This window comes from Bubalus kerabau, chromosome 13, assembly GCF_029407905.1.
Source record: "Bubalus kerabau isolate K-KA32 ecotype Philippines breed swamp buffalo chromosome 13, PCC_UOA_SB_1v2, whole genome shotgun sequence".
NCBI classification, from domain to species: Eukaryota; Metazoa; Chordata; class Mammalia; order Artiodactyla; family Bovidae; genus Bubalus; species Bubalus kerabau.
In genome coordinates this window covers 52,948,067-52,972,387 of record NC_073636.1, presented here as the reverse complement: position 1 = coordinate 52,972,387, position 24,321 = coordinate 52,948,067, and the positions used below count along the sequence as shown (strand labels likewise).

The window sequence follows — 24,321 nt, the reverse complement described above, 5'->3', positions numbered from 1 at the left end:
CATGAGGTGGGCAATCGGCTTGGTAGAATGATTGGGACTGAGGATGGGGCAGGTTCGCCAGGTGTTTTTCTGGTGGGTCCTACCCAAGGCAAGGGGTCCCTAGGAACCCAGCGCCCACGCCCATCTCCTCTGACTCCTCTGCAGGAGTCTGCGCAGGAGCCTGGGTGGGGGATGGACTCCTGGATTTAGAAAGGAAGTATAAAGGTTTATGGACCCGCCCCCCCCCAACACCTGGGCTCCTGGCTTTTTGTATCCCCAGTTGTGAACAAGGGGAGGGGACGTTGGACATCCTACTTGGAGATCTCAGTGGCTGGGACTAAGGAGGTGGTGCCTCTGCAGACACCTGCGGCACATGGGAGCTGAACTTTCCAGAGGTCTGAGCAACTGCTTGTCCAGCCGCTGGAAAGGATTCTGCTGGGAGGTTTCAGGGCAGACCAGATCTGAACGCCAGCCACACATTCACATCCCCAGTCCTGTTTAGGGGATACCACCTCACCACCAACCCCAACCTAACCTCTTAACAGACACACACTTTGTTTCATGTTCAAACTGAATGGTGTTCCTGCACTCCTGTCCTTTCATGACTGTCCAGAGGGAGCACTGGGGCTTCTCTCCCGAGCTCACCTCTTCGGGAAGAGAAAGGATCTTGTCTTTGAATCAATTTACATACTTTCGCTCATGATATAACTATATTCCAGGGAAAAAATGAAAATAGAAAACAAAAACCCCACCTCTTTAATACAACAAACTGTCAATATTTTAATGTATTTCCTTCCCATTGACATATTTTTTTTTCTTGTGTTATACATACAGTTCTATATCCTGCTTGTTTTTCTGTTGGTTCTGGTTTTTCATTTAATTTGTGGTGGTTTAATCACTAAGTCATGTCCGACTCTTGTGACCCCATGGACTGTTAGCCTGCCAGGTTCTTCTGTCCATGGGATTCTCCTGGCAAGAATACTGGAGTGGGTTGCTGTTTCCTTCTCCAGAGGATCTTCCTGACCCAGGAATTGAACCCAGGTCTCCTGCATTGCAGGCAGATTCTTTACCGACTAAGCTATGAGGAAAGCCCTCATTTAATTTGAGGTGGTCAATTTCTTTGTCTTTTTCTCCATCACTGGCTGTGTGGTGAGAGCTCCTTGTAGGAGTAGATGGAGGGTTCCATTAGGGCCTCAGGGTTTATGGTTCCTATTTGTCTCTGACCTTCCCCTCTGACCCTGCCAGCAGGTTTGATTAGGAGGAAGCCCTTGTATCCTGTGCAGGTTCAGGAAGTGTGGAGATGAGGCTCCTCCCACAAGATGGAGCATTAGCAGTGTTGTCTGCACATAGGGAAGAGGTCTTGAGTAAGGGGGACGTGTCCAGTCTGAGTCCTCAGGGCTACATCACCAGGACTAAGAATGCCCACCCCCCCACCCCCAATTTGGAGAGAGGCATTTCTTCAGGCCTGACTGCTTATCTCTAAGTCCTGAGACTTCTCTGTCTCAGAACACAGATTGGGAGTCCCCACACCTTTGGTTGCCTTTGGGCGCCAAGGAGAGCAGGTTGGGGGGATACTCCTTTCTTACTCTTCCTGCGGTGCCATCATCTCACCAGTTGGCTCTTGATCCTTCTTCAGTCCTCTGTTCGGGTCTTTTCATCCTAAAACCACAATGACAGGAATTCCTTCCCTGCCCTGACCTTCTTCCACCTCCACAGGCTCCGCTCCCTCTGTTTCTCAGAAGAACTTGCCCTGGAACATTCCCTGCAAGGCTGCCTGAGGTCTGACAGCTGTCTTTGCTGTGTTCTATGCCTTCACCCCATAGCCGCCTGTTTGTCAGGGCTTCTGGATGGTCCCTCCATATCCTATTCCGAATCCCAGCGCCCACAGCCAGCTCTTAACCATGACACATACGCAACACAAAGATGTGCCCTCCAAGACTTTCCTCCCTGGCCTGAAGTTAACCTACCCCAGTGTATCACTTCAGCCTGCTAGTCCACTGCCCCAGCCTCTCACCACACGCCCCCGCCCCCAAAGCATCTGCCACACAGGGGGCCAAAGAAAATTTCCAAAGAACTTTTCTCTGATTGTGTCCCTCCCCAATTAAAAACTTAAGTGACTGCCCCCCTGCCTCCCCAATTCCTCCCAGACACTGAGCGTTCAAGGCCCGTCACAGTCCGATTCAATCCCAAGCTTCCTCTCAGCCTCTTTGTGACACTCAGCATTCAACAATGTCTCCTGAAACAGTTCCTTTCCTCCCAGGACCCATTCACACACTGGATAACATTTTACAACTTCTGGGACCCTCCCCCTAGCACCTGCTCTCTCTGTGCTCTCTCACTCAGCCAAGGGGAGTAGTTCTGAGTACTGTCTAAGGATGCTTGTCACAGGCCAAAGTCAGCTGTGCCCTGCTGTCCTGGACTTCCTTGCCCAGCCAGCCTACACCTTCCTTTAGGGCCTGGATGGTGGTCCTCGGCACCAGGCTCGAGCAGTCAGGGGGGTAACGAGTATCTGCTGAAGGAAGCAGGAGTGTGTGTTAGAAGGTTACCAAGTCTGTTTTGGTTAGACTCCCCTGTTCACATTGATGGTCCACCTGATCGCAGGAACCAGGCACTGGAACAGCTACTGCTGCCCAGCTTTGCAGCACCAAGGTTTTTCAGAAGGAGGAGAAGGCCCAGAGCCTACTAAGATCAGTAAGGGAAGATCTGCCAACAGGAAGGAAAGTTCTGGGTGAAAGAGAGGTAGGAGAAAAGAGAGGCTGTGTACCATACCCTGGAGGTGATAGGGAAGGCTGGAGCATTGGGCTGGCAGGGTCTTCCCAATGGGGAACTCTGCCCAAGAATCCCTGGCCATTGCCATGACCGTCCCTCCCCTGGTCCAACAGGACTTTATCTCAGAGACGCATACCCCAGCCCTAGCCCACCTTCTCTGGACTCCACAAGCTCTTGCTGGGGTGCTCAGCACAGAAGCAATTCAGTTCTCCTCTCCTGATACGACTCCCAGCCTGGGTAGACTTCTGGAGGACCAAGGCTAGCCCTCCCCCATGAGCTGGTCCCAGAACACTAGCAGCGCCCTGAAAGGGAAGCCAACTGGGGCTGCCTTTCCTGTAAGTAGCTGCAGGCTAGCCTCCCTGCTAGGAAATGCTTTTGTTTGCTTTAATAATTAATAGCCATTCCTCAGCCTGGGACCTGGCAGGCAGGCCTGTGGGTGGGTGGCAAGGGGGTGGGCAGAGAGAAGCAGGGTGGACTGTCTTTAGGTAGAAGCAAGAGCAAGAGGAAGCATGGGAGAGCTAGCTAGTGAGTTTTGTTCCCAACCCTCCTCCCCCAATCCAGGGGCCTTGGGGCTGAGAGAATTTCCTGGGGCAGATAAGCAGAGGCCCTCTGGGATAGTGGGAGTAGGGGATATGAAGCAGCCCCAAAGCATCATCTCCACCTGGCCTTTCTAGACACAGGTCCTGGGCAGCTGCCTGTAGGCACCAGGTCCTTCTTCCGCCTGTACTGTCCTAGGCTCTGGGCAGGGCTAGGCCAATAGATCTTGGCTGAGGCCAGGAATGCCAGGCCCAGCCTGATGATTATCAGCAGTCCCAGGGACCCAAGGGACGCCTGCAGGGAGAGCTGGGGCCTGTGGAATGCTTGGAGGAAAAGAGGCTCCAGAGGAGAGGAAAGGGAAACTTATGTAGCCATGCTCAGATGGGGGAAGGAAGAGCTTTATTTAGCAGAGACCTTAGGGAAGCTGAGACAAAGGATGAGATGCAGAAGATATACAGTTTTACTCCTTCCACCTCTTGGGTGGAGGGGGATTAAAAAGGAGCCTCCCCTCCCTGCTAATGACCTCAGGACTTCTCTCCATCACCCAGCATCCCAGATTCCAAAATGGATCAGGCCCAAGCCAAGGCACTGCTCAGAACTTTGGGCTGCCAAGGCAGGCAAGAGTTAGGATTTGGTAAAGGATGGGTAGGTGGGGAGATGGAAGGTCTGAGGGTGCCTCTGGGGGAGGGCCAGAGCTTCATTCTCAGCCACTGTCTGTGGGGTTTGGGATGTTTGTTTTAAAATGCTCCTGCTAATAAAAAGCTGGCTTAAAACTCAACATTCAAAAAACGAAGATCATGGCATCTGGTCCCATCACTTCATGGTAAATAGATGGGGAGACAATGGAAACAGTGACAGACTTTATTTTCTTGGGCTCCAAAATACTGCAGATGGTGACTACAACCATGAAAGTAAAAGACCCTTGCTCCTTGGAAGAAAACCTATGACCAACCTAGACAGCATATTAAAAAGCAGAGACATTACTTTGCCAACAAAGGTCCATCTAGTCAAAGCTATGGTTTTTCCAATAGTCATGTACAGATGTGAGAGTTGGACTACAAAGAAGGCTGAGTGTGGAAGAATTGATGCTTTTGAACTGTGGTGTTGGAGAAGACTCTTGAGAGTCCCTTGGACTGCAAGAAGATCAAACCAGTCAATCCTAAACAAAATCAACCCTGAATATTCATTGCAAGGACTGGTGCTGAAGCTGAAACTCCAATAATTTGGCCACCTGATGTGAAGAACCAACTCATTGGAAAAGACCCTGATGCTGGGAAAGATTGAAGGCAGGAGGAGACGACAGAGGATGAAATGGTTGGATGGCCTCACTGACTCAATGGACATGAGTTTGAGCAAGTTCCAGGAGTTGGTGATGGATAGGGAGGCCTGGCATGTTGCAGTTCATGGGTTCACAAAGAGTTGGACACGACTGAGCAACTGAACTGAATAATTAGCATGTAATCAAGGCTGTAAAGGCATATGAACTGCCTTCTGAGTTGAGAGCAGAGACTGACTGTGAAGGAAGTATCATCTGTCCTAGACAGCTTTGGCAAGGTCCAGCTGCTATGAGAAGGGCCCTGGGGCATCCTGTTTCACCTTGAAAAGAAACATCTCCAGGGACCCCTGGGTGCCCAAGCAATAGCAACCAGACAAATCTGCAGCCCCCAGGTTTGCATCCCCCTGTACTCCGAAGCACAGGTTACCTGAGTGACTCAGGCTGGAAAGATCAGGTTGCTCTCGGTGTCACCTTTAACCTGGATTCCCAGGGAACACACGCCCGTGCTTGGATGTCCTCCAGCCAAAAAATAGCTGTGTTCCCCAAACTTTTCTGTCACAGTCTCCTTTAATTTGGGGGCTATTTCAGAACAGAAAATAGGAAGGGGATGACCTGGCCCTGGTGGATATATGAAAATGAGCACTTTCTCCTCCCATATCCCAGCTCTCTAGTACAGAAGCAAAGAATTCACCACTTCAGCACACTCTGGGGTTGATAGGAAAGTGTTTTGAACATTTGGTTGAAAACAATCTTTTTAAGAAAGCAAATGAAAGTCACTCAGTTGTGTTCGACTCTTTGCGACCCCAGGGACTATACAGTCCATGGAATTCTCTAGGCCAGAATATAGGAGTGGGTAGCCTTTCCCTTCTCCAGGGGATCTTTCCAACCCAGGGATTGAACCCAGGTCTCCTGCACTGCAGGCGGCTTCTTTACCAGCTGAGCTACAAGGGGAGCCCTTAAGAAAGCAAGGAGATGCGTAAATCATTTTGGAATCCTACAAAAGTGGTTAATGTGGCTGTTTTCGTCACTCAGCCGCATTTATCCAGAAAAGGCGCACATATAACATGCTTTGTACACTAATCATGCTAAGTGAAGGAGACGTTTCTGAATTATAGGCTCCAGCAGCTCACAAACCAGGTGAGGCATCTGCCAGGCTGCACTCAGGTGGAGCTCTGCTGGCTTCCGTCACACCGCAGGGTGTGGACTGCAAGAAGATCAAACCAGTCAATCCTAAACAAAATCAACCCTGAATATTCATTGCAAGGACTGGTGCTGAAGCTGAAACTCCAATAATTTGGCCACCTGATGTGAAGAACCAACTCATTGGAAAAGACCCTGATGCTGGGAAAGATTGAAGGCAGGAGGAGACGACAGAGGATGAAATGGTTGGATGGCCTCACTGACTCAATGGACGTGAGTTTGAGCAAGTTCCAGGAGTTGCTCAGGGATGCTGATTGGTCATCTGCTGCATAGGCAGGGAGGTAGTGCAGCTGCCTGGGGGAACCAGGAGAAGGAAGTCACACCCTGGGTGGCTGGGAGTTGCTACCCCATCCATGTCCCCTGGGGACCCTTAGGAAAGGGTCTGCTTCCTCTGCCAGCATTTGCCTCCTAAGACTTTCTTAGACCACCAGAGTCTGCTCTGCACACCTGCACACCAGGCCAATCCCACTGAGAAATGACACCCCAGAGGCCCTCAGCCGGTGACTGATGGCATTGGTGGATAAAAACCTCAACTTCCATGCCCAGCCCTCTGACGGGGTAGCTGAAGCACAAGTTCTAGGCTTGTTTCCAGGGCTCCCTGGGCACTGAGCTGCAGCTGCCCACAGTGGTACCTCCCAGGTGATACACCCAATAGGGCAGCCTTTCCTCCTCTGGTCACTCCCCAACCCCACCAGGGTTTCCACATAAAGTATTTGCATTGGAATCTTTGTCTCAGGTTCTGATTCTGGGGAAACCCAGATAAAACGCTTGCCTCTCCAGACCTCCCAGGCTCTCCTGCCTCACTTTTTCTTGTAGAGAACAGACTCCTATCAGTAGACACCCTTTCAGTTTCTCCCCACACTCCAGTGAGGGTCTTGGGCAATCCCACTTTGGAGACCACAGAATCAGGGACCTTGGCCTTCATTCACATCCCTGCCTCTAAGCTAGTGTAGGAGCACACGTCTGCTTCCAGGGTGCCCCAGCAGGCCTCAGACCTCTCCATGGCCTGGGTATATCATCTGAGTTATTTGAGCGTATGTCTATATTTCTTTCTTTCCGTTCTTTAATCTTGGTTTGTTGCCTCGTTACAAGAGCATCAGCTCCTCCCAAGGGGAGAAGAACAACAGTCTCCCCCTCCCTCCGTCTTCCTTTGGGGCTTGCAGCTCTGCTCAGGGATGCTGATTGGTCATCTGCTGCATGGGCAGGGAGGCAGTGCAGCTGCCTGGGGGAACCAGGAGAAGGGAGGCACAGTCTAGACTGACCTGCATCCTGTGCTTAGCCGCTGTGCTAATCCTCATGTCATTCTCTGTGTTCATAGGAAATGTGAAGATATTTCTGTCTGTTTGTTTGTTTGTTTGTTTTTTAAGGGATGACACATAGGCTTCCTTTTTTTTTTTTTTTAATTTTGTTTGTTTTTTGCCTGCTCTATATCTTTGTTGCTGCTCATGGGCTTTCTCTGTTTGCGACAAGCAGGGACTCCTCTCTAGTTGCAGTGCTCAGGCTTCTCATTGTGATGGCTTCTCTCGTTGCGGAGCACAGACTCTAGAGTGCACGGACTTTCATAGTTTCAGCACATGAGCTTAGTAGTTGTGACGCACAGGCTGAGTTGCTCCATGGCATGTGGGATCTTCCTGGACCAAGGATTGAACCCATGTTCCCTGCATTGACAGGCAGATGCTTTACCACTGGAACACCGGGAGAGTCCCACAAGGATTTCTTTAAACCAAAGCCCTTTCTATTTCACCTTGGTCTTCTCACTTGTCCTGCAGGGGTATGAACATAGTAAACTGGAGACATTTGCAGACCAGGAGCAGTCCTGGGCGTGCAAGCAAGGGTCTTGCCCATTCTGCCGACCTCTCTTGGTCTGCTGGGGTCACTCATATGGGGTTACTCATATTTTTCTGCTGTCATTCGTGATAGTGATCCCTGTCCCAGAACTGTAAGCTATCCACCTTGTCCCATTGCTTTGCCTGGATGTGTGTGACTCTGTGTGTGCCTTAGTGCCTCCACTAAGTGAGGTGGAGCATGGAGGGTGATGCTGCGCTACCTCAAGGGAAGTGGGATTGAGCCTGATCCCACAGTGGGGTAGGTCAGTGCAGCCCCTCGATGGATACTAGTTCACAGACCCCAGGCAGGGGTACCTGCTCCCTTCCCTCTTGAGTCCCCGCAACCTCTCTCCCTGGGAATCCCCTCCTGCTGAGAGGGCAGGCCCTGTGAAGGAAGCTTGGCTTGGGACTTAGGGCAGACTTCCCAGCTCTGGTCCTTAGGAGCCTGGCAGGAGCCAGCAGGCAGCCGGGACCCAGGACTGACTGGTATTTGCCAAGAGGGATGTATGGGAGAGGAGGCTCAGCATCAGTGATTGACTCTTGGCCTGGGAACTGCAGGAGTAGCTGTGTAGATAGGGTATGTTGTGTAGACATGGGATTGTGTTCTTGCTCAGCCTCCACCCTTGCTATTGTAAGACCTCTTTCTTTCTCTACCCCTTCTTCTTACCATCTGAGAACCTTCCAGCACCTTTCCTGGGCCAGATGATGGAATAAAGGGTAGAGTGATCTGGGAAGGCTTCACAGTCCACCCACTTCTGGCCTTATGTCCCCCTAGGTGGTCCTGGAACCTCTCTTGAAGCTGGTCCTGGGTGGGAGAGGGGGCAGAGGAAGGAGTCAGGGTTACTGCCACCTTTAGTATATTCATTAACAGTAATCAGGCACCTGCTGCGATCGAAGTTCTTCAGGCTTCTCTGCCTCCTGGCAAGTGGAAAACAGGACAGTCAAGGCCTGGACGTAAAAGGACAGTAAGCCTGAGGCAGAGGAGAAGGGAAGGACACTGGAGGAGGGAGGAGGATGACCCTGGAGGAAAGAACGTGTAGAAATAACTTTTGGTGGGGAAGAGAAGGTATTGGTGGCCCCCCTCATCTTGACCAGCCTCTCATGTCAATACACTGGGCCTTCCCTGCCTGCAGCATCTTCTAAGTCCTGCCTGACTTCAGAGCCTCCTGTGGGCTTTAGTCATGTTTCCCAAACATGGGACAATCTGGACCACTGAGGCTCCCAAGCAGACTTTCAGGAGGAAGAACAATTTTCGTTCTATTGGTTATGTATTTACTATAATCTATATAAGTAAAAATACAACAAGCTTCTCAAGCCCATGACATTTCAGATATTATAGCTTTGCATGAAGCCAAGTAAGAATAAGTTGATTTACAATTATATGAAGAAAAATAGTAAGCACTGTTGAGTATGGCAGAGGCCATCACATGGCATGTCCAGGACGGACTCTGGTCTAAATGGCTCTCAAAGCAGTTCCACCATCCTCACCTCTGCGTCCCTGCAGTGGTCTCTCACTATCAGCACCCTGGGCACTCCCTGCCTGCATCATCTTCTAAGCTCTGCCTGACTTCAGAACCTCTTGGAGGCCTTTAGTTATGTTTCCCAAACCACATGCCTCCACCAAAATGCTCCGTAGTCAAGTAAGCACGGTATGTTGGTAATCTATTGCCACGTTAAAAAAAAAAAATTATTCCGAAACTCAGTGACATAAAACAACATTCATTATCTCACACAGTTTCTTAAAGTTAGAAACCAGGGAGCAGTGTAGCTGGGTAGTTCTGGCTCAGGGTTTCTTATGAGGCTTCAGTCATCCGAAGGCTTGCCTAGGGCTGGTGGATCTCGCCCAGCTGATCAGTTAGTGCCGGCTGTTGGCAGGAGGGTTCGGTTCTTCTTCATGTGGACCTTCCGGAGGACTGCTTGAGTATCCTCACAACACGACAGCCAGCTTTGCCCAAGTCACTGATTGTTTAGGGCAGGAGCCATGTTTCTTGTATGACCTAACCTCGGAAATCATATGCTCTCACTTGTGCCAGATTCTATTGGCCATAGAGACCAATCCTGACAGTGTGTAGCAGGGACTGTGCAAGGACCTGAACTCCAGGAGGCAGGGGTCATGGGAACCACCTTGGAGGCTGGTTGCCACACGTGGGGAGCACTGGCCTGAGCAAGTCAAAGAGAGTCCCTTCTGAAGGGTGCCCCAAGGACACCCCCACACACACTCATGAGTACTCCATGAAGCCGCATCTCCCAGCAGTTACGGCTATAGCACTCCTTTATAGAACGAAGATCTGGAGCCATGAGAGAGCTAAAGAAAACATTTTGGAAGACCTTGACCCAGAGAAGAAAGTCTAAACTCCATGGCCTGGTTTTTGTGTGCCTACATAGTCGGGCACTTTCAATACAAACCTTTTCTCTCCTCACGTCACACTTTGAAACCTGTGGTCCAGTGACACCCACACCCACAGCCATTTCTTGTGCTCTGAGTTCTGCCCTTTTGCCTCCGGCCCTTGTCGAGCTCCTATTCATTCCTCACAGACCAGAGGGAATGCAACCATCTCTGTGAAGTCTTCCCTTCATCTCACACAGAATTAATTTTTTCTTCCTTTAATTTTATTGTTTTTTATGTAGGAACATCTCTTGGGGGGACTCACCACTCTGTCTCATGTTAAGTAAGCTCTCTGAATCTGTCTTCTCTCGCCTTCCAGGTGTTTCAGTCTGGCCCCACATGGTGCCATGTGGCCAGTGCTTGATACATCACTGGGGCTCAGGAAATATTTGGTAAATAGGGCCTTGGTTCTCCTACTTGTGCTCCAACCCTGGCTTTGTTTCTGGGGCTTGTTTCTGTTGAGCCAGGAGAAAGCAAGACCAGACCACAAGATGCTTCTGCCCAAAGGAGCCAGTGGTAGCCTTCTTAAAGTGTGGAGGCAGGTCCCCCTACACCTGAGGAGGACTTTTCCACCTTCAGCCATAGCCTGGAGTCCAGGCTAGGCAGTCTAGTGCCCTGAGCCAGTTCAGTATCTCTGAGTATCTGACGGACTTCATCATCTCCCAGGCAATGCCATAGGCTCGTGCACACAGCTATGAACTGGGGTATAGTGAGATATTCATTCCCAAACCACCCAGCTGCCCCTTGAGGCCCTAAAGGGCAGTCACAGGAGCCTCAGGTCAGTAAGATGTGTTTCTCAGGTCAGTAACGTGTTCATTTGGTTTTAGGGACCAGCTTCCAAAATGTAGGGCCCAGAGAAAAGTCTAGGAAGGAGTCTGCCAGGGATACCCCCCGATGTGCCACTTATCCCCACGGGAGCAGGTTCGGTGATCTCAGCACTGGGAGGCCTCTGTCTGAAACTGAGATGGCCCTGTCAAGGGTGGCATGGGCCCGTCCAGTGTAACTCTTGACATGTCAGAGCCGAGTCCTGGTCAGAGGTGATAGGTGTCTTTCTGAAGGGCACTCACTTCCGGTGGTTTCCAGCAGCTTTCCTCCCCACAGTGGTGTGGGCCTGGCACGAGCACACTTTGAGAAGCAGCCCCCTTCCAACCTCAGGAAATCCAACTTCTTCCACTTCGTGCTGGCCATGTATGACCGGCAGGGGCAGCCGGTGGAGGTGGAGCGCACAGCCTTCATCGACTTTGTGGAGAAGGACCGAGTGAGAGGCTTGTGGGCTCACCGGGAAGGAAGAGGGTGGGGAGGTGGCGGGGGGGTGGTTTCAGGGAACCCCTTCCCACTGGAACAGATGACGGATAGGCCGTGGAGGAGTGGAGAAGGGGGTGGTGAACGGATGGGAGAGGAGAGGGAGGAAGGTTGGGTGAGGAGTGGAGGGGGAGGGGAGTGACTGGAGGATCCCTGGGAGCACCAAGCATCCTCCCTATCTTGTCCCTGCAGGAGCCTGGGGCTGAAAAGACAAACAACGGAATCCATTACCGCCTCCGGCTGGTATATAACAACGGTGAGTAAAGCCCACCACCCATGGGGTACCACAGCACCATGTGACACATAGTACCCCACCGTCAGAGTGGAGGGAGCCTGGCTCCAGCTGGGAAGGGTGTGGAGTATGTTTAGTCATCAGAAGCCACAGGAGCTCCCTAAATAACAAACCTCTCCGCCTTCCCACCCTCAGGTCTTCGGACAGAACAGGATCTCTACGTGCGTCTCATTGACTCCATGTCCAAGCAGGTGAGCCAGCCACCATCTCCCCTGAGATCCGAACAAGCATCCTTGTCCCTGCTTCCGCATCCCCTGTGCGCTTCATCCTCACCAATCTAGCTCCCCACAGTCCACAGGAGGAGGATGTGTGGCTTTTGTCCTCTAGACAAGAAAAAGACATTTTTGCAAAGACTTTGCTCTTGGGTCCTGTTATCTAGAAATTCAGCCTAGATGGAGATTCAGGTGGGTTTATTGAGGAAGAGAAGAGAAGATCTCAGGAGGGGACCAGGGAGAAGCAAGACAGAGCAGGGGATGCTCAGCAAGGATGTGGTGTCAGCTGGAGTCTAGCTTCAGCCTGATCCTCAGGCTAGAGTAGGAATGTCACCGAGTTGTTGCCCCTTGAGGCAAGGAGGCCAAGATTCTGTCCCCTGTATTGGTCAGTTACTGGCTGGGGACCACTCCCAAGGTAAATGTGTAACCTTCCAGGCATTTTCAGGGGAAGCAGCTCCTATCTGCTGAGAGCAGTTCTCAAGAGAAAGACCTTAGCAGCTAACACAGGGATGGGTGCCTTGGTCCAGCACTGGGTGGGGCCCCAGAGCTTCCAACACTGGCCCTCAGCACTTGCTGATTTGAAAAGACAAAAGGAGGAGGCTTGGGGCCAGCCAGAGGAGTGCTGGGCAACTGAAATCTGAGTCAGCCCTCATGCACTGTGCAGCCTTAGGCTTTTCAGAACTCTGTGTCCTTGTAAGGAACAGGGCTGAGTCTCAAATGTGAAAATCAGTGGCCTGAACTGGAGGTGGAGGCTTGGGCATTCCCACACAGACAGGCTTCCAGCAGCCTCCACCCAGTCCCAGGGTAGAGGAAAAAGTGGTGCGTTTCTAGGATGCCTGTGGTCACTATGGTCTAGGAGGCAGACTTGGAAGTGGCAAAGTGGGATTGTATGGCCAACAAGCGTGGAAGAGGTTGGAGACTGTCCACAGAGAAAGAGACCCACAAATGAGGGATGGCTGAGAGGCCCAGACTTTTTAAGTTGGAAGCCAAATGTGTGTTTGGGAAGCTTACTCCTTGCTTCAAGGCCAAGGAGAGGCTGGGGACTGGTTGAGGGGTCGGGGAATGATCCAGCGGTCCCAGAGGAAGCCGCTGACCTGGCCTGCGGAGATGACGGATGGGGAGCGCGGCCAAGGAGCTGGCGGGAGAGCCTGGGGGGACGATGCTTGTGAGAACCGTGGAGGCTGGGGCATGTGCCTGGTCTTGGTCAGGGTGATCGGTGGACCTCCTGCCCCAGGGCAGAACTGGCTCCAGAAAGTGCTGCCTGTGGACAGACAGAATCTGTAGACCTCACCCCATTCTTGCCCATTCTGATGGCCGTCCTGGTTTGGGAAGCTAGGTTCCCAGCTCCTGCTTTGCACTCCTGGGCCCCCAGAGAGAATTGGAGGGCATACTCTTCTCTGGGAGGAGGGCCCACCTGCCCCTCACCTGGCCTCGAGAGGAGCCTCCTTCCCCCCAAGCTCATGCACTTCTTCTTCCCCAGGCCATCATCTACGAAGGGCAGGACAAGAACCCCGAAATGTGCCGTGTGCTGCTCACTCATGAGATCATGTGCAGGTGAGAAGGGCTGGGGCGCTGGCACTGGCCTCTTGGCCCAACCCCCTCCCCACTGATCCCCAGGGAAGCCTGGTAGGGGGAGGTGATGAAGAGTGAGGTCCCTGGGCACAGTGCTGGCTGAGGAGAGGGTCCTTGAGGCCCCATTAGCCTGGCCTGTTTATTTGGCTTCTCCGACTGTTTGTGCAAGAAAGGCCTCCTGCTGCTACTGGGACGCTTAACTAATAAAGCTCTGGAGAGGGCTCTCTGGGAGGTGGGGGCAGGGCCTGGGCCTCCTGGATTAGCTCCAGAGCTGAAGGAGGAAACTTTTCTGCCTCTTATGTGACCTTTAGGGAACCCCCTGGGCAGGCAGGATGGGGAAGGAGGAGCACAGCTCTTGGTTCCCCTTCCCCATCACCCCAGGGCTTTGCACTTCTAGGCAAGGGCTCCCCAGGAGGTGTCAGTCGGACAAGGTCATCCTAGGCAACTCCTCACACATGGAAAAGAAACTAGAGTTCAAAAATCTGGTTGGAACAGTGGCTACTCTTGGGAAGGGCAGTGACCAGGATGGGGCTTCTGGGATGCTGGTCATATGGTATTTCTTGGTCTGGTTACATGGGTGAGCTCACTTTGTGAAAATTCATGTGTTACATGCTTACAATTGGAGCTCTTTGTATAAAAAGGGTACAGAGAGAGTAGATGGTCAGCATTCTACCCTTTCCTGGATCTTCAGGAGCAGCACGCCTTTGGGACAAGGGTTTCCTGGCCAACCTTATCCCCAGGGCTGGGTTCTGGGAGTGAGCCCTTCTGGGCCAGGGATTCCACACTCAGAGACAGGACATCAGCATCCTCACCCTAGAGCCACACACACACACACGCGCGCTCACGCGCGCACACACAAACACACCCCACACTGTAATCTCCCTCTCCTTCTTTCCTCCTTCCCTCCCTCCTCACCTTTCCTTCAGCCGATGCTGTGACCGGAAGAGCTGTGGCAACCGGAATGAGACGCCCTCAGACCCCGTCATCATTGACAGGTACAGGCCAGGGGAGGAGGGCCTGGCAGCTTGCAAGGTCAGGGCAGGCTGGAACCAGCCACAGAGCACAGTGGCTCCAACCACCCTTTGGTGGCTCTGAGCAAGAGAAACGGTCCCCTGAGTGAAGCCCCTGGTGGCAGACTCTCTGAGGCTGGACTTAGGAGTTGTGCTTCCTGAGGGAAGAAGCCAGAGAAGACACGGATGGGAGGTGGTAGAGGATGCCACGGCTGGAGGAGCTAACAGGGAGTGGCAGGGAAAGTGGGCTCTGGTCCTGGTGCCTCCTCTAACTTCTCTGTTCATTTCCTTTGTTAGAAAAATAGGGAAATACTTGGTGAGTTTCATAGGATTGTAGAGGTGATGCATGTGAAAATGCATTTTTCTTTCTGAATAGGAAATATATATATATATATATATAAGGTACAAAATTCAAAAGATAACACAAAAGAGTAATTAAGGAAAAGTAAGTCTGCCCTACCCCTATGTATAGCATATTGTACACAATCTTTTGTATTTAATACTTACCTTTTTTATTTGTAACAATATATTAATATCTTAGAACTCATTCCATATTGGAACTAAACCCTGCCTTGTTCTCCTTTTAATAGATAAATCATTCACAGTGTACTAAAATTCAAGTTTAAAAGGGTTGACAGCAAAGTCTTCCACCTCTGCCTCTGACTCATCCATTGCCCTCCAAATAAGCAAGCATTGTCCCCAGTTTCATGAGTATCCTTCCTGAGCTAGCCTGTGCAAGAAATTGCAGACACAGACAGTCTCCTCATTCTTTTTTTTGCTACTGCAAAATATTCCATTGTATGGATGGACCGTAATTTCTTTAGTGTCTATTGCTGGACATTTTGGCTGTTTTCATTCTTCTTCAGGGATAAAATACGCTGTAGTGAATTACTTTGTCCACGTGTCACTTAGCACGTGTGTGCATTTATATGAAGGATATTACTAGAAGCAGAATTTCTGGGTCAAAGGAGATGTACATTTGTACTTTTGATAGTTATTGCCAATTTGTCCTCAGTAGCAATTATACCAATTGATATTCATACCAGCTATTTTGAGAATGCCTGTTGCTGTAGTCTAGAGATGCAGAACCAGCAAAGGAGCCTGAGAAGCAGCTGCAGTAAAGTAGGAGGCAAATCAGGGGGGTAGAGTCCCGGAAGTCCAGCTAGAAAAATTTTCCCCAAAGAAGGCTGCAGCAAATACTGCTCATGGAGATGATAAAAAGAATAAGAATTAACCCTTAGATTTAGCAATGTGGGGGACATTGGTCACCTCAACAGGAGCTATTTCTGTGGCAAAAGGGGCAGAATTCTGATAGGGGTATGTCTAAGAGAGAATGAGAGGAGACACTAGGGACAGTGACCAGAGGAACTCTGGACTTTCACCCTAAAGGGATCAAAGAAATAGGGTGGTGGCAGGAGCACAGTGTAAGGCTAAGAAAAAATGTAGCTTGTTCAAATGCTACTGACAAAAATCCAGTAGGAAATGGAAAATTATGATGCAAGAGTTAGAAGGGAGAATCGCTGAAGCAATGTCCTCTGGACAGCAAAGGGCACGGTGTCTCCTGCATAGGTGGAGGACTGGTTTTACCTGGGAGCACAGACAGTTATCCATGGAGACAGCAGGGAAGACAGAGAATCTGGGCATGGAAGTGGGTAAATGGATATATCCAACACAGGGGCTTGCGGACGTCCTTTTCTGATTGCTTTGTTTTCTCAGTGAAATAAGAAACAAGGTCAACGGTTGAGGGTGAGGATGGAGAGGGAGACACTAGGGTATGAAATAGTTGTCCAGGAGAGTGAGGGGACTATGGACATGTTCTGTGATTGCCAAGTGGCACTAAGGGCCCACCTGAGATATGTTCATAAATTTACTTATCTATTTATTTATTTTAAAAATTTATTCACTTTGGGCCTCACCACACAGCTTGTGGGATCTTAGTTCCCCAAGCAGCGCACCAAGTCCTAACCACTGGATCACCAGGGAATTCCCTATGGTCATGAATTTTTTATTTTTATTTTTTTAATTTTATTTTATTTTTAAACTTTACAGTATTGTATTAGCTCCGCCAAACATCGAAATGAATGAATTTTTTAGTTCATTTATATTTATTTTTGGTTGCACTGGGTCTTCATTGCTGCATGCAGGCTTTCTCTAGTTGTGGAGAGCAGGGTCTCCTCTCTCGTGATGCACTGGCTTCTCATTGCAGTGGCTTCTCTTGTAGACCACAGGCTTTGGTAGTTGCTGCATGCGGGCACAGTAGCTGTGACTTGCTGGCTCTAGAGCATGCGGGCTTCAGTAGTTGCGGCGCCCAGGTTTAGTTGCTCCCTTGCATGTGGAATCGCCCCAGACCAGGGATCGAAACCGTGTCCCCTGCGTTGGCAGCTGGATTCCTATCCACTGCACCACTAGGGAAGTCCTGTGGTCATAAATTAAGTGAGCAATTTTCCCCAGCTCTGCTGAGCCACAGGAGTGCATGTGCAGAACAGGTGAGTCGTTGCATATAGCCAGAGTTAGACGTTTGCTTAGTGAATACAATGAAAGGAGAGGGCAAGAGAGTAAAAAGTGTAAGCAAAGGGTATTTACAAAAACAGAACAAGGAATTTAAGCTCACAAGGGAGAGAAGTATGGCAGAGTGAAGAGAAAGGATGATGAATGGAGCATAGGTTCCGATGGGACCAAAGAATTATTGGAGTTGAGGTACTAGAAAGGGGTGGAGCTGGTGGTAAGGAGTGGTTGCCTGTAGGTAGGATTATTTGGAAGTTGTGTTTATTGGTAATGTGTGGCCAAGGGAGTGTAGAGGCAAGGTCAGTGGAGGAGAGATACAAAAGGAATAGAGAGAAGAATGTATTGGAAGAGTTATGTATTTACCTTGACACTGAAATCACCAGGAATTATGATTGATTTTAACAATTCTTTACAGATCCTATAGATCCTAGATACTGATCATTTGCCATAAGTAGTTGCCTAACTATGTTTTCCAAAGTAGTGGTACCATGTTATGTTTCCCACCAGCAGCGTATGAAAGTTGTAATTCCTCTACGTTCTCATCAGCACAAGAATGATCTCTCTTTTTAATGTTACCCATTCTAATAGATGTATAGTCATATCTCATTATGGTTTTAATTTGCATATCCCTAATGACTAATGAAGGAGAAGGCAATGGCACCCCACTCCAGTACTCTTGCCTGGAAAATCCCATGGATGGAGGAGCCTGGTGGGCTGCACTCCATGGGGTCACTAGTAGTCAGACACGACTGAGTGACTTCACTTTCACTTTTCACTTTCAAGCATTGGAGAAGGAAATGGAAACCCATTCCAGTATTCTTGCCTGGAGAATCCCAGGGACGGGGAGTCTGTTGGGCTGCTGTCTATGGGGTCGCACAGAGTTGGACACGACTGAAGCGACTTAGCAGCAGCAATGACTAATGATGTTGAACATCTTTCCATGTGCTTATTTACCATTCGTATTTTTTTTTTTGATCAAGTATTTGGGTTATTTTTTAATTACTGAGTGGGAGTTCTTTATATACTGTGGAAAAAATTAGATAAATATTTTACAAAAAAATTTTTCCCAGACTTCCCCGGTGGTCCAGTGGTTAAGAATCCTCCTGCCAATGCAGGGAACATGAGTTCGATCCCTGGTCTGGGAAGATTCCACATGCTGCCGGGCATCTAAGCCCATGCACCACAGCTACTGAGCCTGTGTGCCGCAAGTAATGAAGCCGGAGCGTCCTAGAGCCCGTGTTCTGCAACAGGAAGCCACCGCGGCAAGAAGCCCACACACTGCAACTAGAGAGTAGCCCCTGCTGGCCACGACTAGAGAAAGCCCATACACAGCAATGAAAACTCAGTGCAGCCAAAGAGAAGTTCATTAAAAAAAAATTTCCCAATCCATAACTAGTCTTTTCACTCTTATCAGTTTTTTTTTTAATTAATTAATGAATTAATTTTTGGCTGTGCTGGACCTTCGTTACTGCCCAGGTTTTTCTCTAGTTGCAGCAAACAGGGGTTCCTCTCTAGCTGGGGTGTGCGGGCTTCTCATTGCGGGGGCTTCTCTTGCTGCAGGGCACGGGCTCTAGGGGGTGTGGCCTTCAGTAGTTGCGGCACGTGGACTCAGTAGTTGAGGCTCTGGGCTCTAGAGCACAGGCTCAGTAGTTGTGGCGCGCTAGCTTAGCTGCTCCATGGCATGTGGGATCTTCCTGGATCGGGGATTGAGCCCCTGTCTCCTGCACTGGCAGATGGATTCTCTACCAGTGAGCCACCAGGGAAGCCCTCTTAACAGTGTTTTTGAAGAGCACAAGTTTTTAATTTTGATAAGGTCCAATTTATACATTTTTCCCTCTGTGTATTGTGTTTTTGTTGTCATAGCTAAAAATCTTCAGCTAGGTCACAGAAAAGTTTCCCCTTCTTCTATAAGTTTTGTAGCTTTGGGTTTTTTGTTTAGGTGTAGGATCCACTTAGAGTTAATTTTTGTAGATATGAGAGGTATAGAATCAAGACATTTTGTTGTTTTACTATATATATTCACTCATTCCAGTACTATTTCTTTTAAACTTTGTAAAAAAAATCAATTATTTATATGTGGAGTTATTTCTGGACTCTATTCTGTTCCATCGATTCCTTACTGTAGCTTTTATGCTAATACTACACTGTTTTGACTACTGTTACTTTATAATAATTCTTGAAATAAGGTAATATAAGTCCTCCAACTTTGTTTCTTCATCGCAACTTTTTCCTTTACATTTCCATATGAATTTGGGCATCAACTTGTTAATTTCTACAAAAAATCCCATTGAGCTATTGATTGGTACTACTTTGAATCTAAAAAACCAATTTGGAGAAAATGACATCTTAACAATATTGAGTCTTCCAACCCCTGAACATTTTCCTCAATCTCTCTCATCAATATTTTATAGTCTTTAGAGTACAGATCTTTCACATTCCTTGTTCAGGTTTATCCCTTATTATTTGTTTATTTTGATGCTGTTGTAAATGCTGTTTTAAATTTCAATTTCCAGTGGTTTATTTATGGTACACATAAATATGAATTTTTATGTAGCTGATTCTGTAGTCTGCAGCCTTGCTAAACCCACTTATTAGTTCTAGTAGCTTTTTAAAGAGTCCAACAGATTATCTTTATAGACAACATGTCATCTGCAAATAAAGGCACTTTTATTAATTATTTCCAATCTGGATGTCTTTTATTTCTCTTTCTTGCCTGATTGTACTGGTTAGAACTTCCAGTACAGTGTTGGTAGTAGCAGTGGAAAAGATGGATATTTATCTTGCTCCTGATCTTAGGTGAAAAGTACTCAGTCTTTTGCCCTTATGTATGTTTTGTCTGTTTGTGTGTGTGTATAGCTGTAGGATTTTCATAGATGCCTTTGTCAGATTGAGGAAGTTCTCTACTATCTTTCATTATTGAGAGGTTTTTTTTTTAATCAGAAATCAATATTAGACTTTTGTCAGGGGCTTTCTCCGCATCTATTAAGATGATCTTGTGTGTTTTTTTAGTTTGATGTGATGAATTACATCAATTTGTTTTCTGATGTTAAACCAACCCTGCATTTCCAAGATGAGCCTCACTTAGTCATGGTGTATTGAAGTGAAGTGAAGTCGCTCGGTCGTGTCCGACTCTTTGCGACCCCATGGACTGTAGCCTACCAGGCTCCTCCATCCCTGGGATTCTCCAGGCAGGAATACTGGAGTGGGTTGCCATTATATTGTTGGATTTAATAAAATTTTGTTTAGAGTCTTTGCATGTTCCTGATGAATAGTTGTCTCTGATTTTCTTTTTTGTTTTTTTTCTCTTTTTAAAAACTTTTAAAATTTTATATTGGGGTATAGCCAGTTAGCAAACAATGTTGTGATAGTTTCCGGTGAACAGCAAAGAGACTCAGCCATTCATATACAAGTATCCATCCTTCCCCAAACGCCCCTCCCATCCAGGCTGCCATGTAACATTGTCCCATGCGCTATACAGTAGTTCCTTGTTGGTTATCCGTTTTGAATATACCACTATGCACATGTCCATCCCAAACTCCCTAAGTATCCCTTCCCCTGATCCTTGACCCCTCCTCCCAGCAACCATAAGTTTGTTCTTTAAGTCTGTGAGTCTGTTTCTGCTTTGTAAACAAACTCGTTTGTATCATTTCTTTTTAGAGTCCACATATAAATGATAACATATGATATTTCTCCTTCTCTGTCTTACTTCACTCATATGACACTGTCCATGTTGCTGCAAATGGCATTATTTCTTTTCTTTTTAATAGCCGAGTAATATTCCATTGTATATACATACCACATCTTTATCCATTCCTCTGTCGATAGACATTCAGGCTGCATCCATGTCTTGGCTATTGTAAACAGTGCTTCAATGAACACTGGGGTGCATGTATACTTTTAGGTCTTGTTTTTCTCTGGATATATACCCAGGAGTGGGATTGCAGGGTCATGTGGTAGCTCTATTTTTAGTTTTTTAATGAACTGTCATACTGTTCTCCATAGTGGCTGTACCAATTTACATTCCCACCAACAGTATAGGAGGTTCCCTTTTCTCCACACCCTCCCCAGAATTTATGTTTGTGGATTTTTTGATGATAACCATTCTGGCTAGTATGAGGTGACATCTCATTTTATTAATAGTTTTGACTTGCATTTCCCTAATAATTAGTGATATTAAGCATCTTTTCATGTTCCTTTTGACCATCTGTATGTCTTCTTTGGAGAAATGTATATTTATGTCTTCTGCCTATTTTTCACGGAGAAGGCAATGGCACCCCACTCCAGTACTCTTGCCTGGAAAATCCCATGGATGGAGGAGCCTGGTGGGCTACAGTCCATGGAGTCGCTAAGAGTCAGACATGACTGAATGACTTCCCTTTCACTTTTCACTTTCATGCATTGGAGAAGGAAATGGCCACCCACTCCAGTGTTCTTGCCTGGAGTGATGGGGGAGTCTGGTGGGCTGCCGTCCATGGGGTCGCACAGAGTCGGACACAACTGAAGCGACATAGCAGCAGCAGCAGCAGCCCATTTTTCGAGTGGGTTGTTTGTTTTGATCTTGTTAAGTATCTTGAGCTATTTTTAAATTTTAGAGACTAATCCCTTATCTGTCACATCATTTACAAATATTTTTCCCCAAATTGTGGGTTATCTTTTCATTTTGTTTATTGTTTCCTTTGCTGTGCAAAAGCTTTTGAGTTTAAGTAGGTCCCATTTGCTTATTTTTGTTCTTATTTTCATTATGCTGGGAGACAGTTTGAAAAACATATTGCAGCAATTTATGTCAGAGACTGTTCTGCCTTTGTTTTCCTCTACGTGTTTTATAGTATCCAGTCTCGCAATTTAGGTCTTTAATCCATTTTGAGCTTATTTTTGTGTATGGAGTTAAAGAATGATCTAATTTTATTTTTTAGCATATAGCTGCCCAATTTTCCCAACATCATTTGTTGAAGAGACTGTCTCCAACATTGTGTAGTCTTGCCTTCTTTATCATAGATTAATTGACCATAGGTGTGTATGGGTTTATTTTTGGGTTTTCTATCCTGTTTCATTGATCTATTTTTCTATTTTTGTTCCAGTACCATACTGATTTGATGACTGTAACTTTTTATTAGTCTGAAGTCAGGGAGCCTGATTCCTCCAATTCTGTTTTTCTTTCTCAAAATTGCTTTGGCAATTCAGGATCTTTTGTGTCTCCATACAAATTTTGAGATTTTTTTGCTCTAGTTCTATGAAAAAAGCCACTGGCAATTTTCTAATTTTCTTATAACTTTTTGTCTGGTTTAGATATATCAGATATCAGATATACTGAAATATCAAAACCAGACAGGTATGCTGATATATGGGGCTTCTCTGGTGGCTCAGATGGTGAAGAATCTGCCCTCAATGTGAGAGACTTGGGTTCGATCCTTGGGTTGGGAAGATCCTTGGAGAAGAAAATGGCTACCCACTCCAGTATTCTTTCCTGGAGAATTCCATGGACAGAGGAGCCTTGCAGGCTACAGTCTATGGAGTTACAAAGAGTCGGACGTGACTGAGTGACTAACACTTTCACTTTTTATGCTGATATACTGGCCTATAGATTTAGTTGGGAGGTATTTCTGACTCTTCAACTTTTTGGAAGAGTTTGTATATAATTGGTATTACTTCTTCCTTAAGTGTTTGGTAGAATTCACCAGTGAAGTCATCTGAGCCTGGACTTTTCTTTGTGGCAAGTATTTTGACTATAATTTTAATGTCTCTAATAGAATAGGCTATCTATTTTTTCTAGAATGAACTTTAGTAATTTGTATCTTTCAAGGAATTTGTCCATTTTTTAAAGTTGTTGAATTTGTTGACATAAAATTATTTGTCGTATTCCCTATCCCATATCTTTAGAATCTGCAGTCATGTCACCATTCCCATGTCTGATATTGGCAAATTATGTCTTCTCTCTTTTTTCCTAATCTTTCAGGCTACAGGTTTATCCATTTTACTGACCTTCTAAAAGAACCCTTTTGGTTTCATTGATTTTCTACATTGTTTATCTATTTCCTATTTACATATTTATTAGTTCTTCTGCTTATTTTGGGCTTAATTTCCTCTCCTTTTTCTGGTCTCCTGGAGTGGAAGCTGAGGTCATTTATTTGAATGACTTTTCTGTCTAAAACATACTTTTTTTCTGTCTAAAATAAGCTTTTAGTGCTACACATTTCTCCCTAAGTACTGTTTTAGTATCATGCCACAAATTATGTTTTCATTTCCATTTAATTAAAAATATTTTCTAATTTCTCATTTGAATTTTTTTAACCCATGTATTATTTAGTTTCAAAAGTTTGGGGATTCTCTTAGGATAATTCCATTACTGGTTTCTAATTTAATTCAATTGTCAGAGAATATACACTTTGTATAAGTTTAATCCTTTTGAATCTTTTGAAACTAATTTTATGGCCCAGAATGTAGCCTACTTTGGTAAATGTTTTGTGTGCACTTGGGAAGAATGTGTATTTTATTGTTTTAGATAGAGTGACCTATAACTATCAAACAGGTTAAGTTAGTTGATGTGTTGTTTGAGTCTATATCCTGACTGATTTTCTGCCTTTTTTTCCTGTTATTGAGAAAAGGGTACTGGAATGACCAACAGATATTCTGGATTTGTCTGTTTTTCCTTGAGGTTCTATCAGTCTTGCTTCATATAATTTGAAAACTGTTATTAGGTACATAGATGTATAGGATTCTTTTATGCCCTTTTGTTTAACTGACCCTTTTATTATGAATCCATAAAATCTACTTTGATAGTAATATCATCATTCAAGTTTTCTTTTGACTGCTATTAGCATGATAAATCTTTTCCATCCTTTTAATCTATTTGTGTCTTTATATTTAATATACACTTCTTATAGCCAGCATATAGTTCTGTTTTTTGTCTAATCTGATAATCTTTGCCTTTTAATTGGTACATTTAGATCATTTACATTTAGTGTGATTATTGATATGATTAGGTTTGAGTCTTATCACCTTGATATTTTCTTTCTATGTTTTTTGTCTCTTTTTTGTTCTTTTTCCTTTTTTCTACTCTTTTAGATTATTCAGGTTTTTAAAATTATTCAGAGCAGTAAAAAATATCCAAAATGAAAAACAAGAAAAACATCCCCCCAATGGATTACCGCATGGTAATTTTCATCTCTATAAGTTTGATCTATATCTTTTTATGTCTTCCATATCTCTGCTTAAATTTTTCAACATACCAAATACAATTAAAATATCTCATTTAATGTCTTTCCCTGTTAATTCTAAAATCTGTATATATTCTATGTCAGTATCAATTGATTGATTATTCTCATTTTGAGCCATATTGTTTTTGCATCTAGACTTGGCTTATAATCTGTGATTGGATGCCAGACACTGTGAATTTTTCCTTGCCGGTGGTGGATAATTTTGTATTCCTGTAAATCTTCTTTATTCTCGGATACAGTT

General features: G+C 46.5%; 1 protein-coding gene across 2 annotated transcripts in view; it reads left to right on the top strand.

Annotated features, from left to right (window-relative positions):
* EBF4 (EBF family member 4) overlaps positions 1–24,321 on the top strand; it is a 61,756-nt gene that overhangs the window by 1,415 nt on the left and 36,020 nt on the right. For both annotated transcript variants that reach the window (XM_055544373.1, XM_055544372.1), the window contains exons 3-7: positions 11,075–11,231; positions 11,468–11,531; positions 11,703–11,758; positions 13,260–13,333; positions 14,278–14,346. In XM_055544373.1, coding sequence (XP_055400348.1) covers positions 11,075–11,231; positions 11,468–11,531; positions 11,703–11,758; positions 13,260–13,333; positions 14,278–14,346 — 420 coding nt within the window. The remainder of the gene's footprint in view (positions 1–11,074; positions 11,232–11,467; positions 11,532–11,702; positions 11,759–13,259; positions 13,334–14,277; positions 14,347–24,321) is intronic.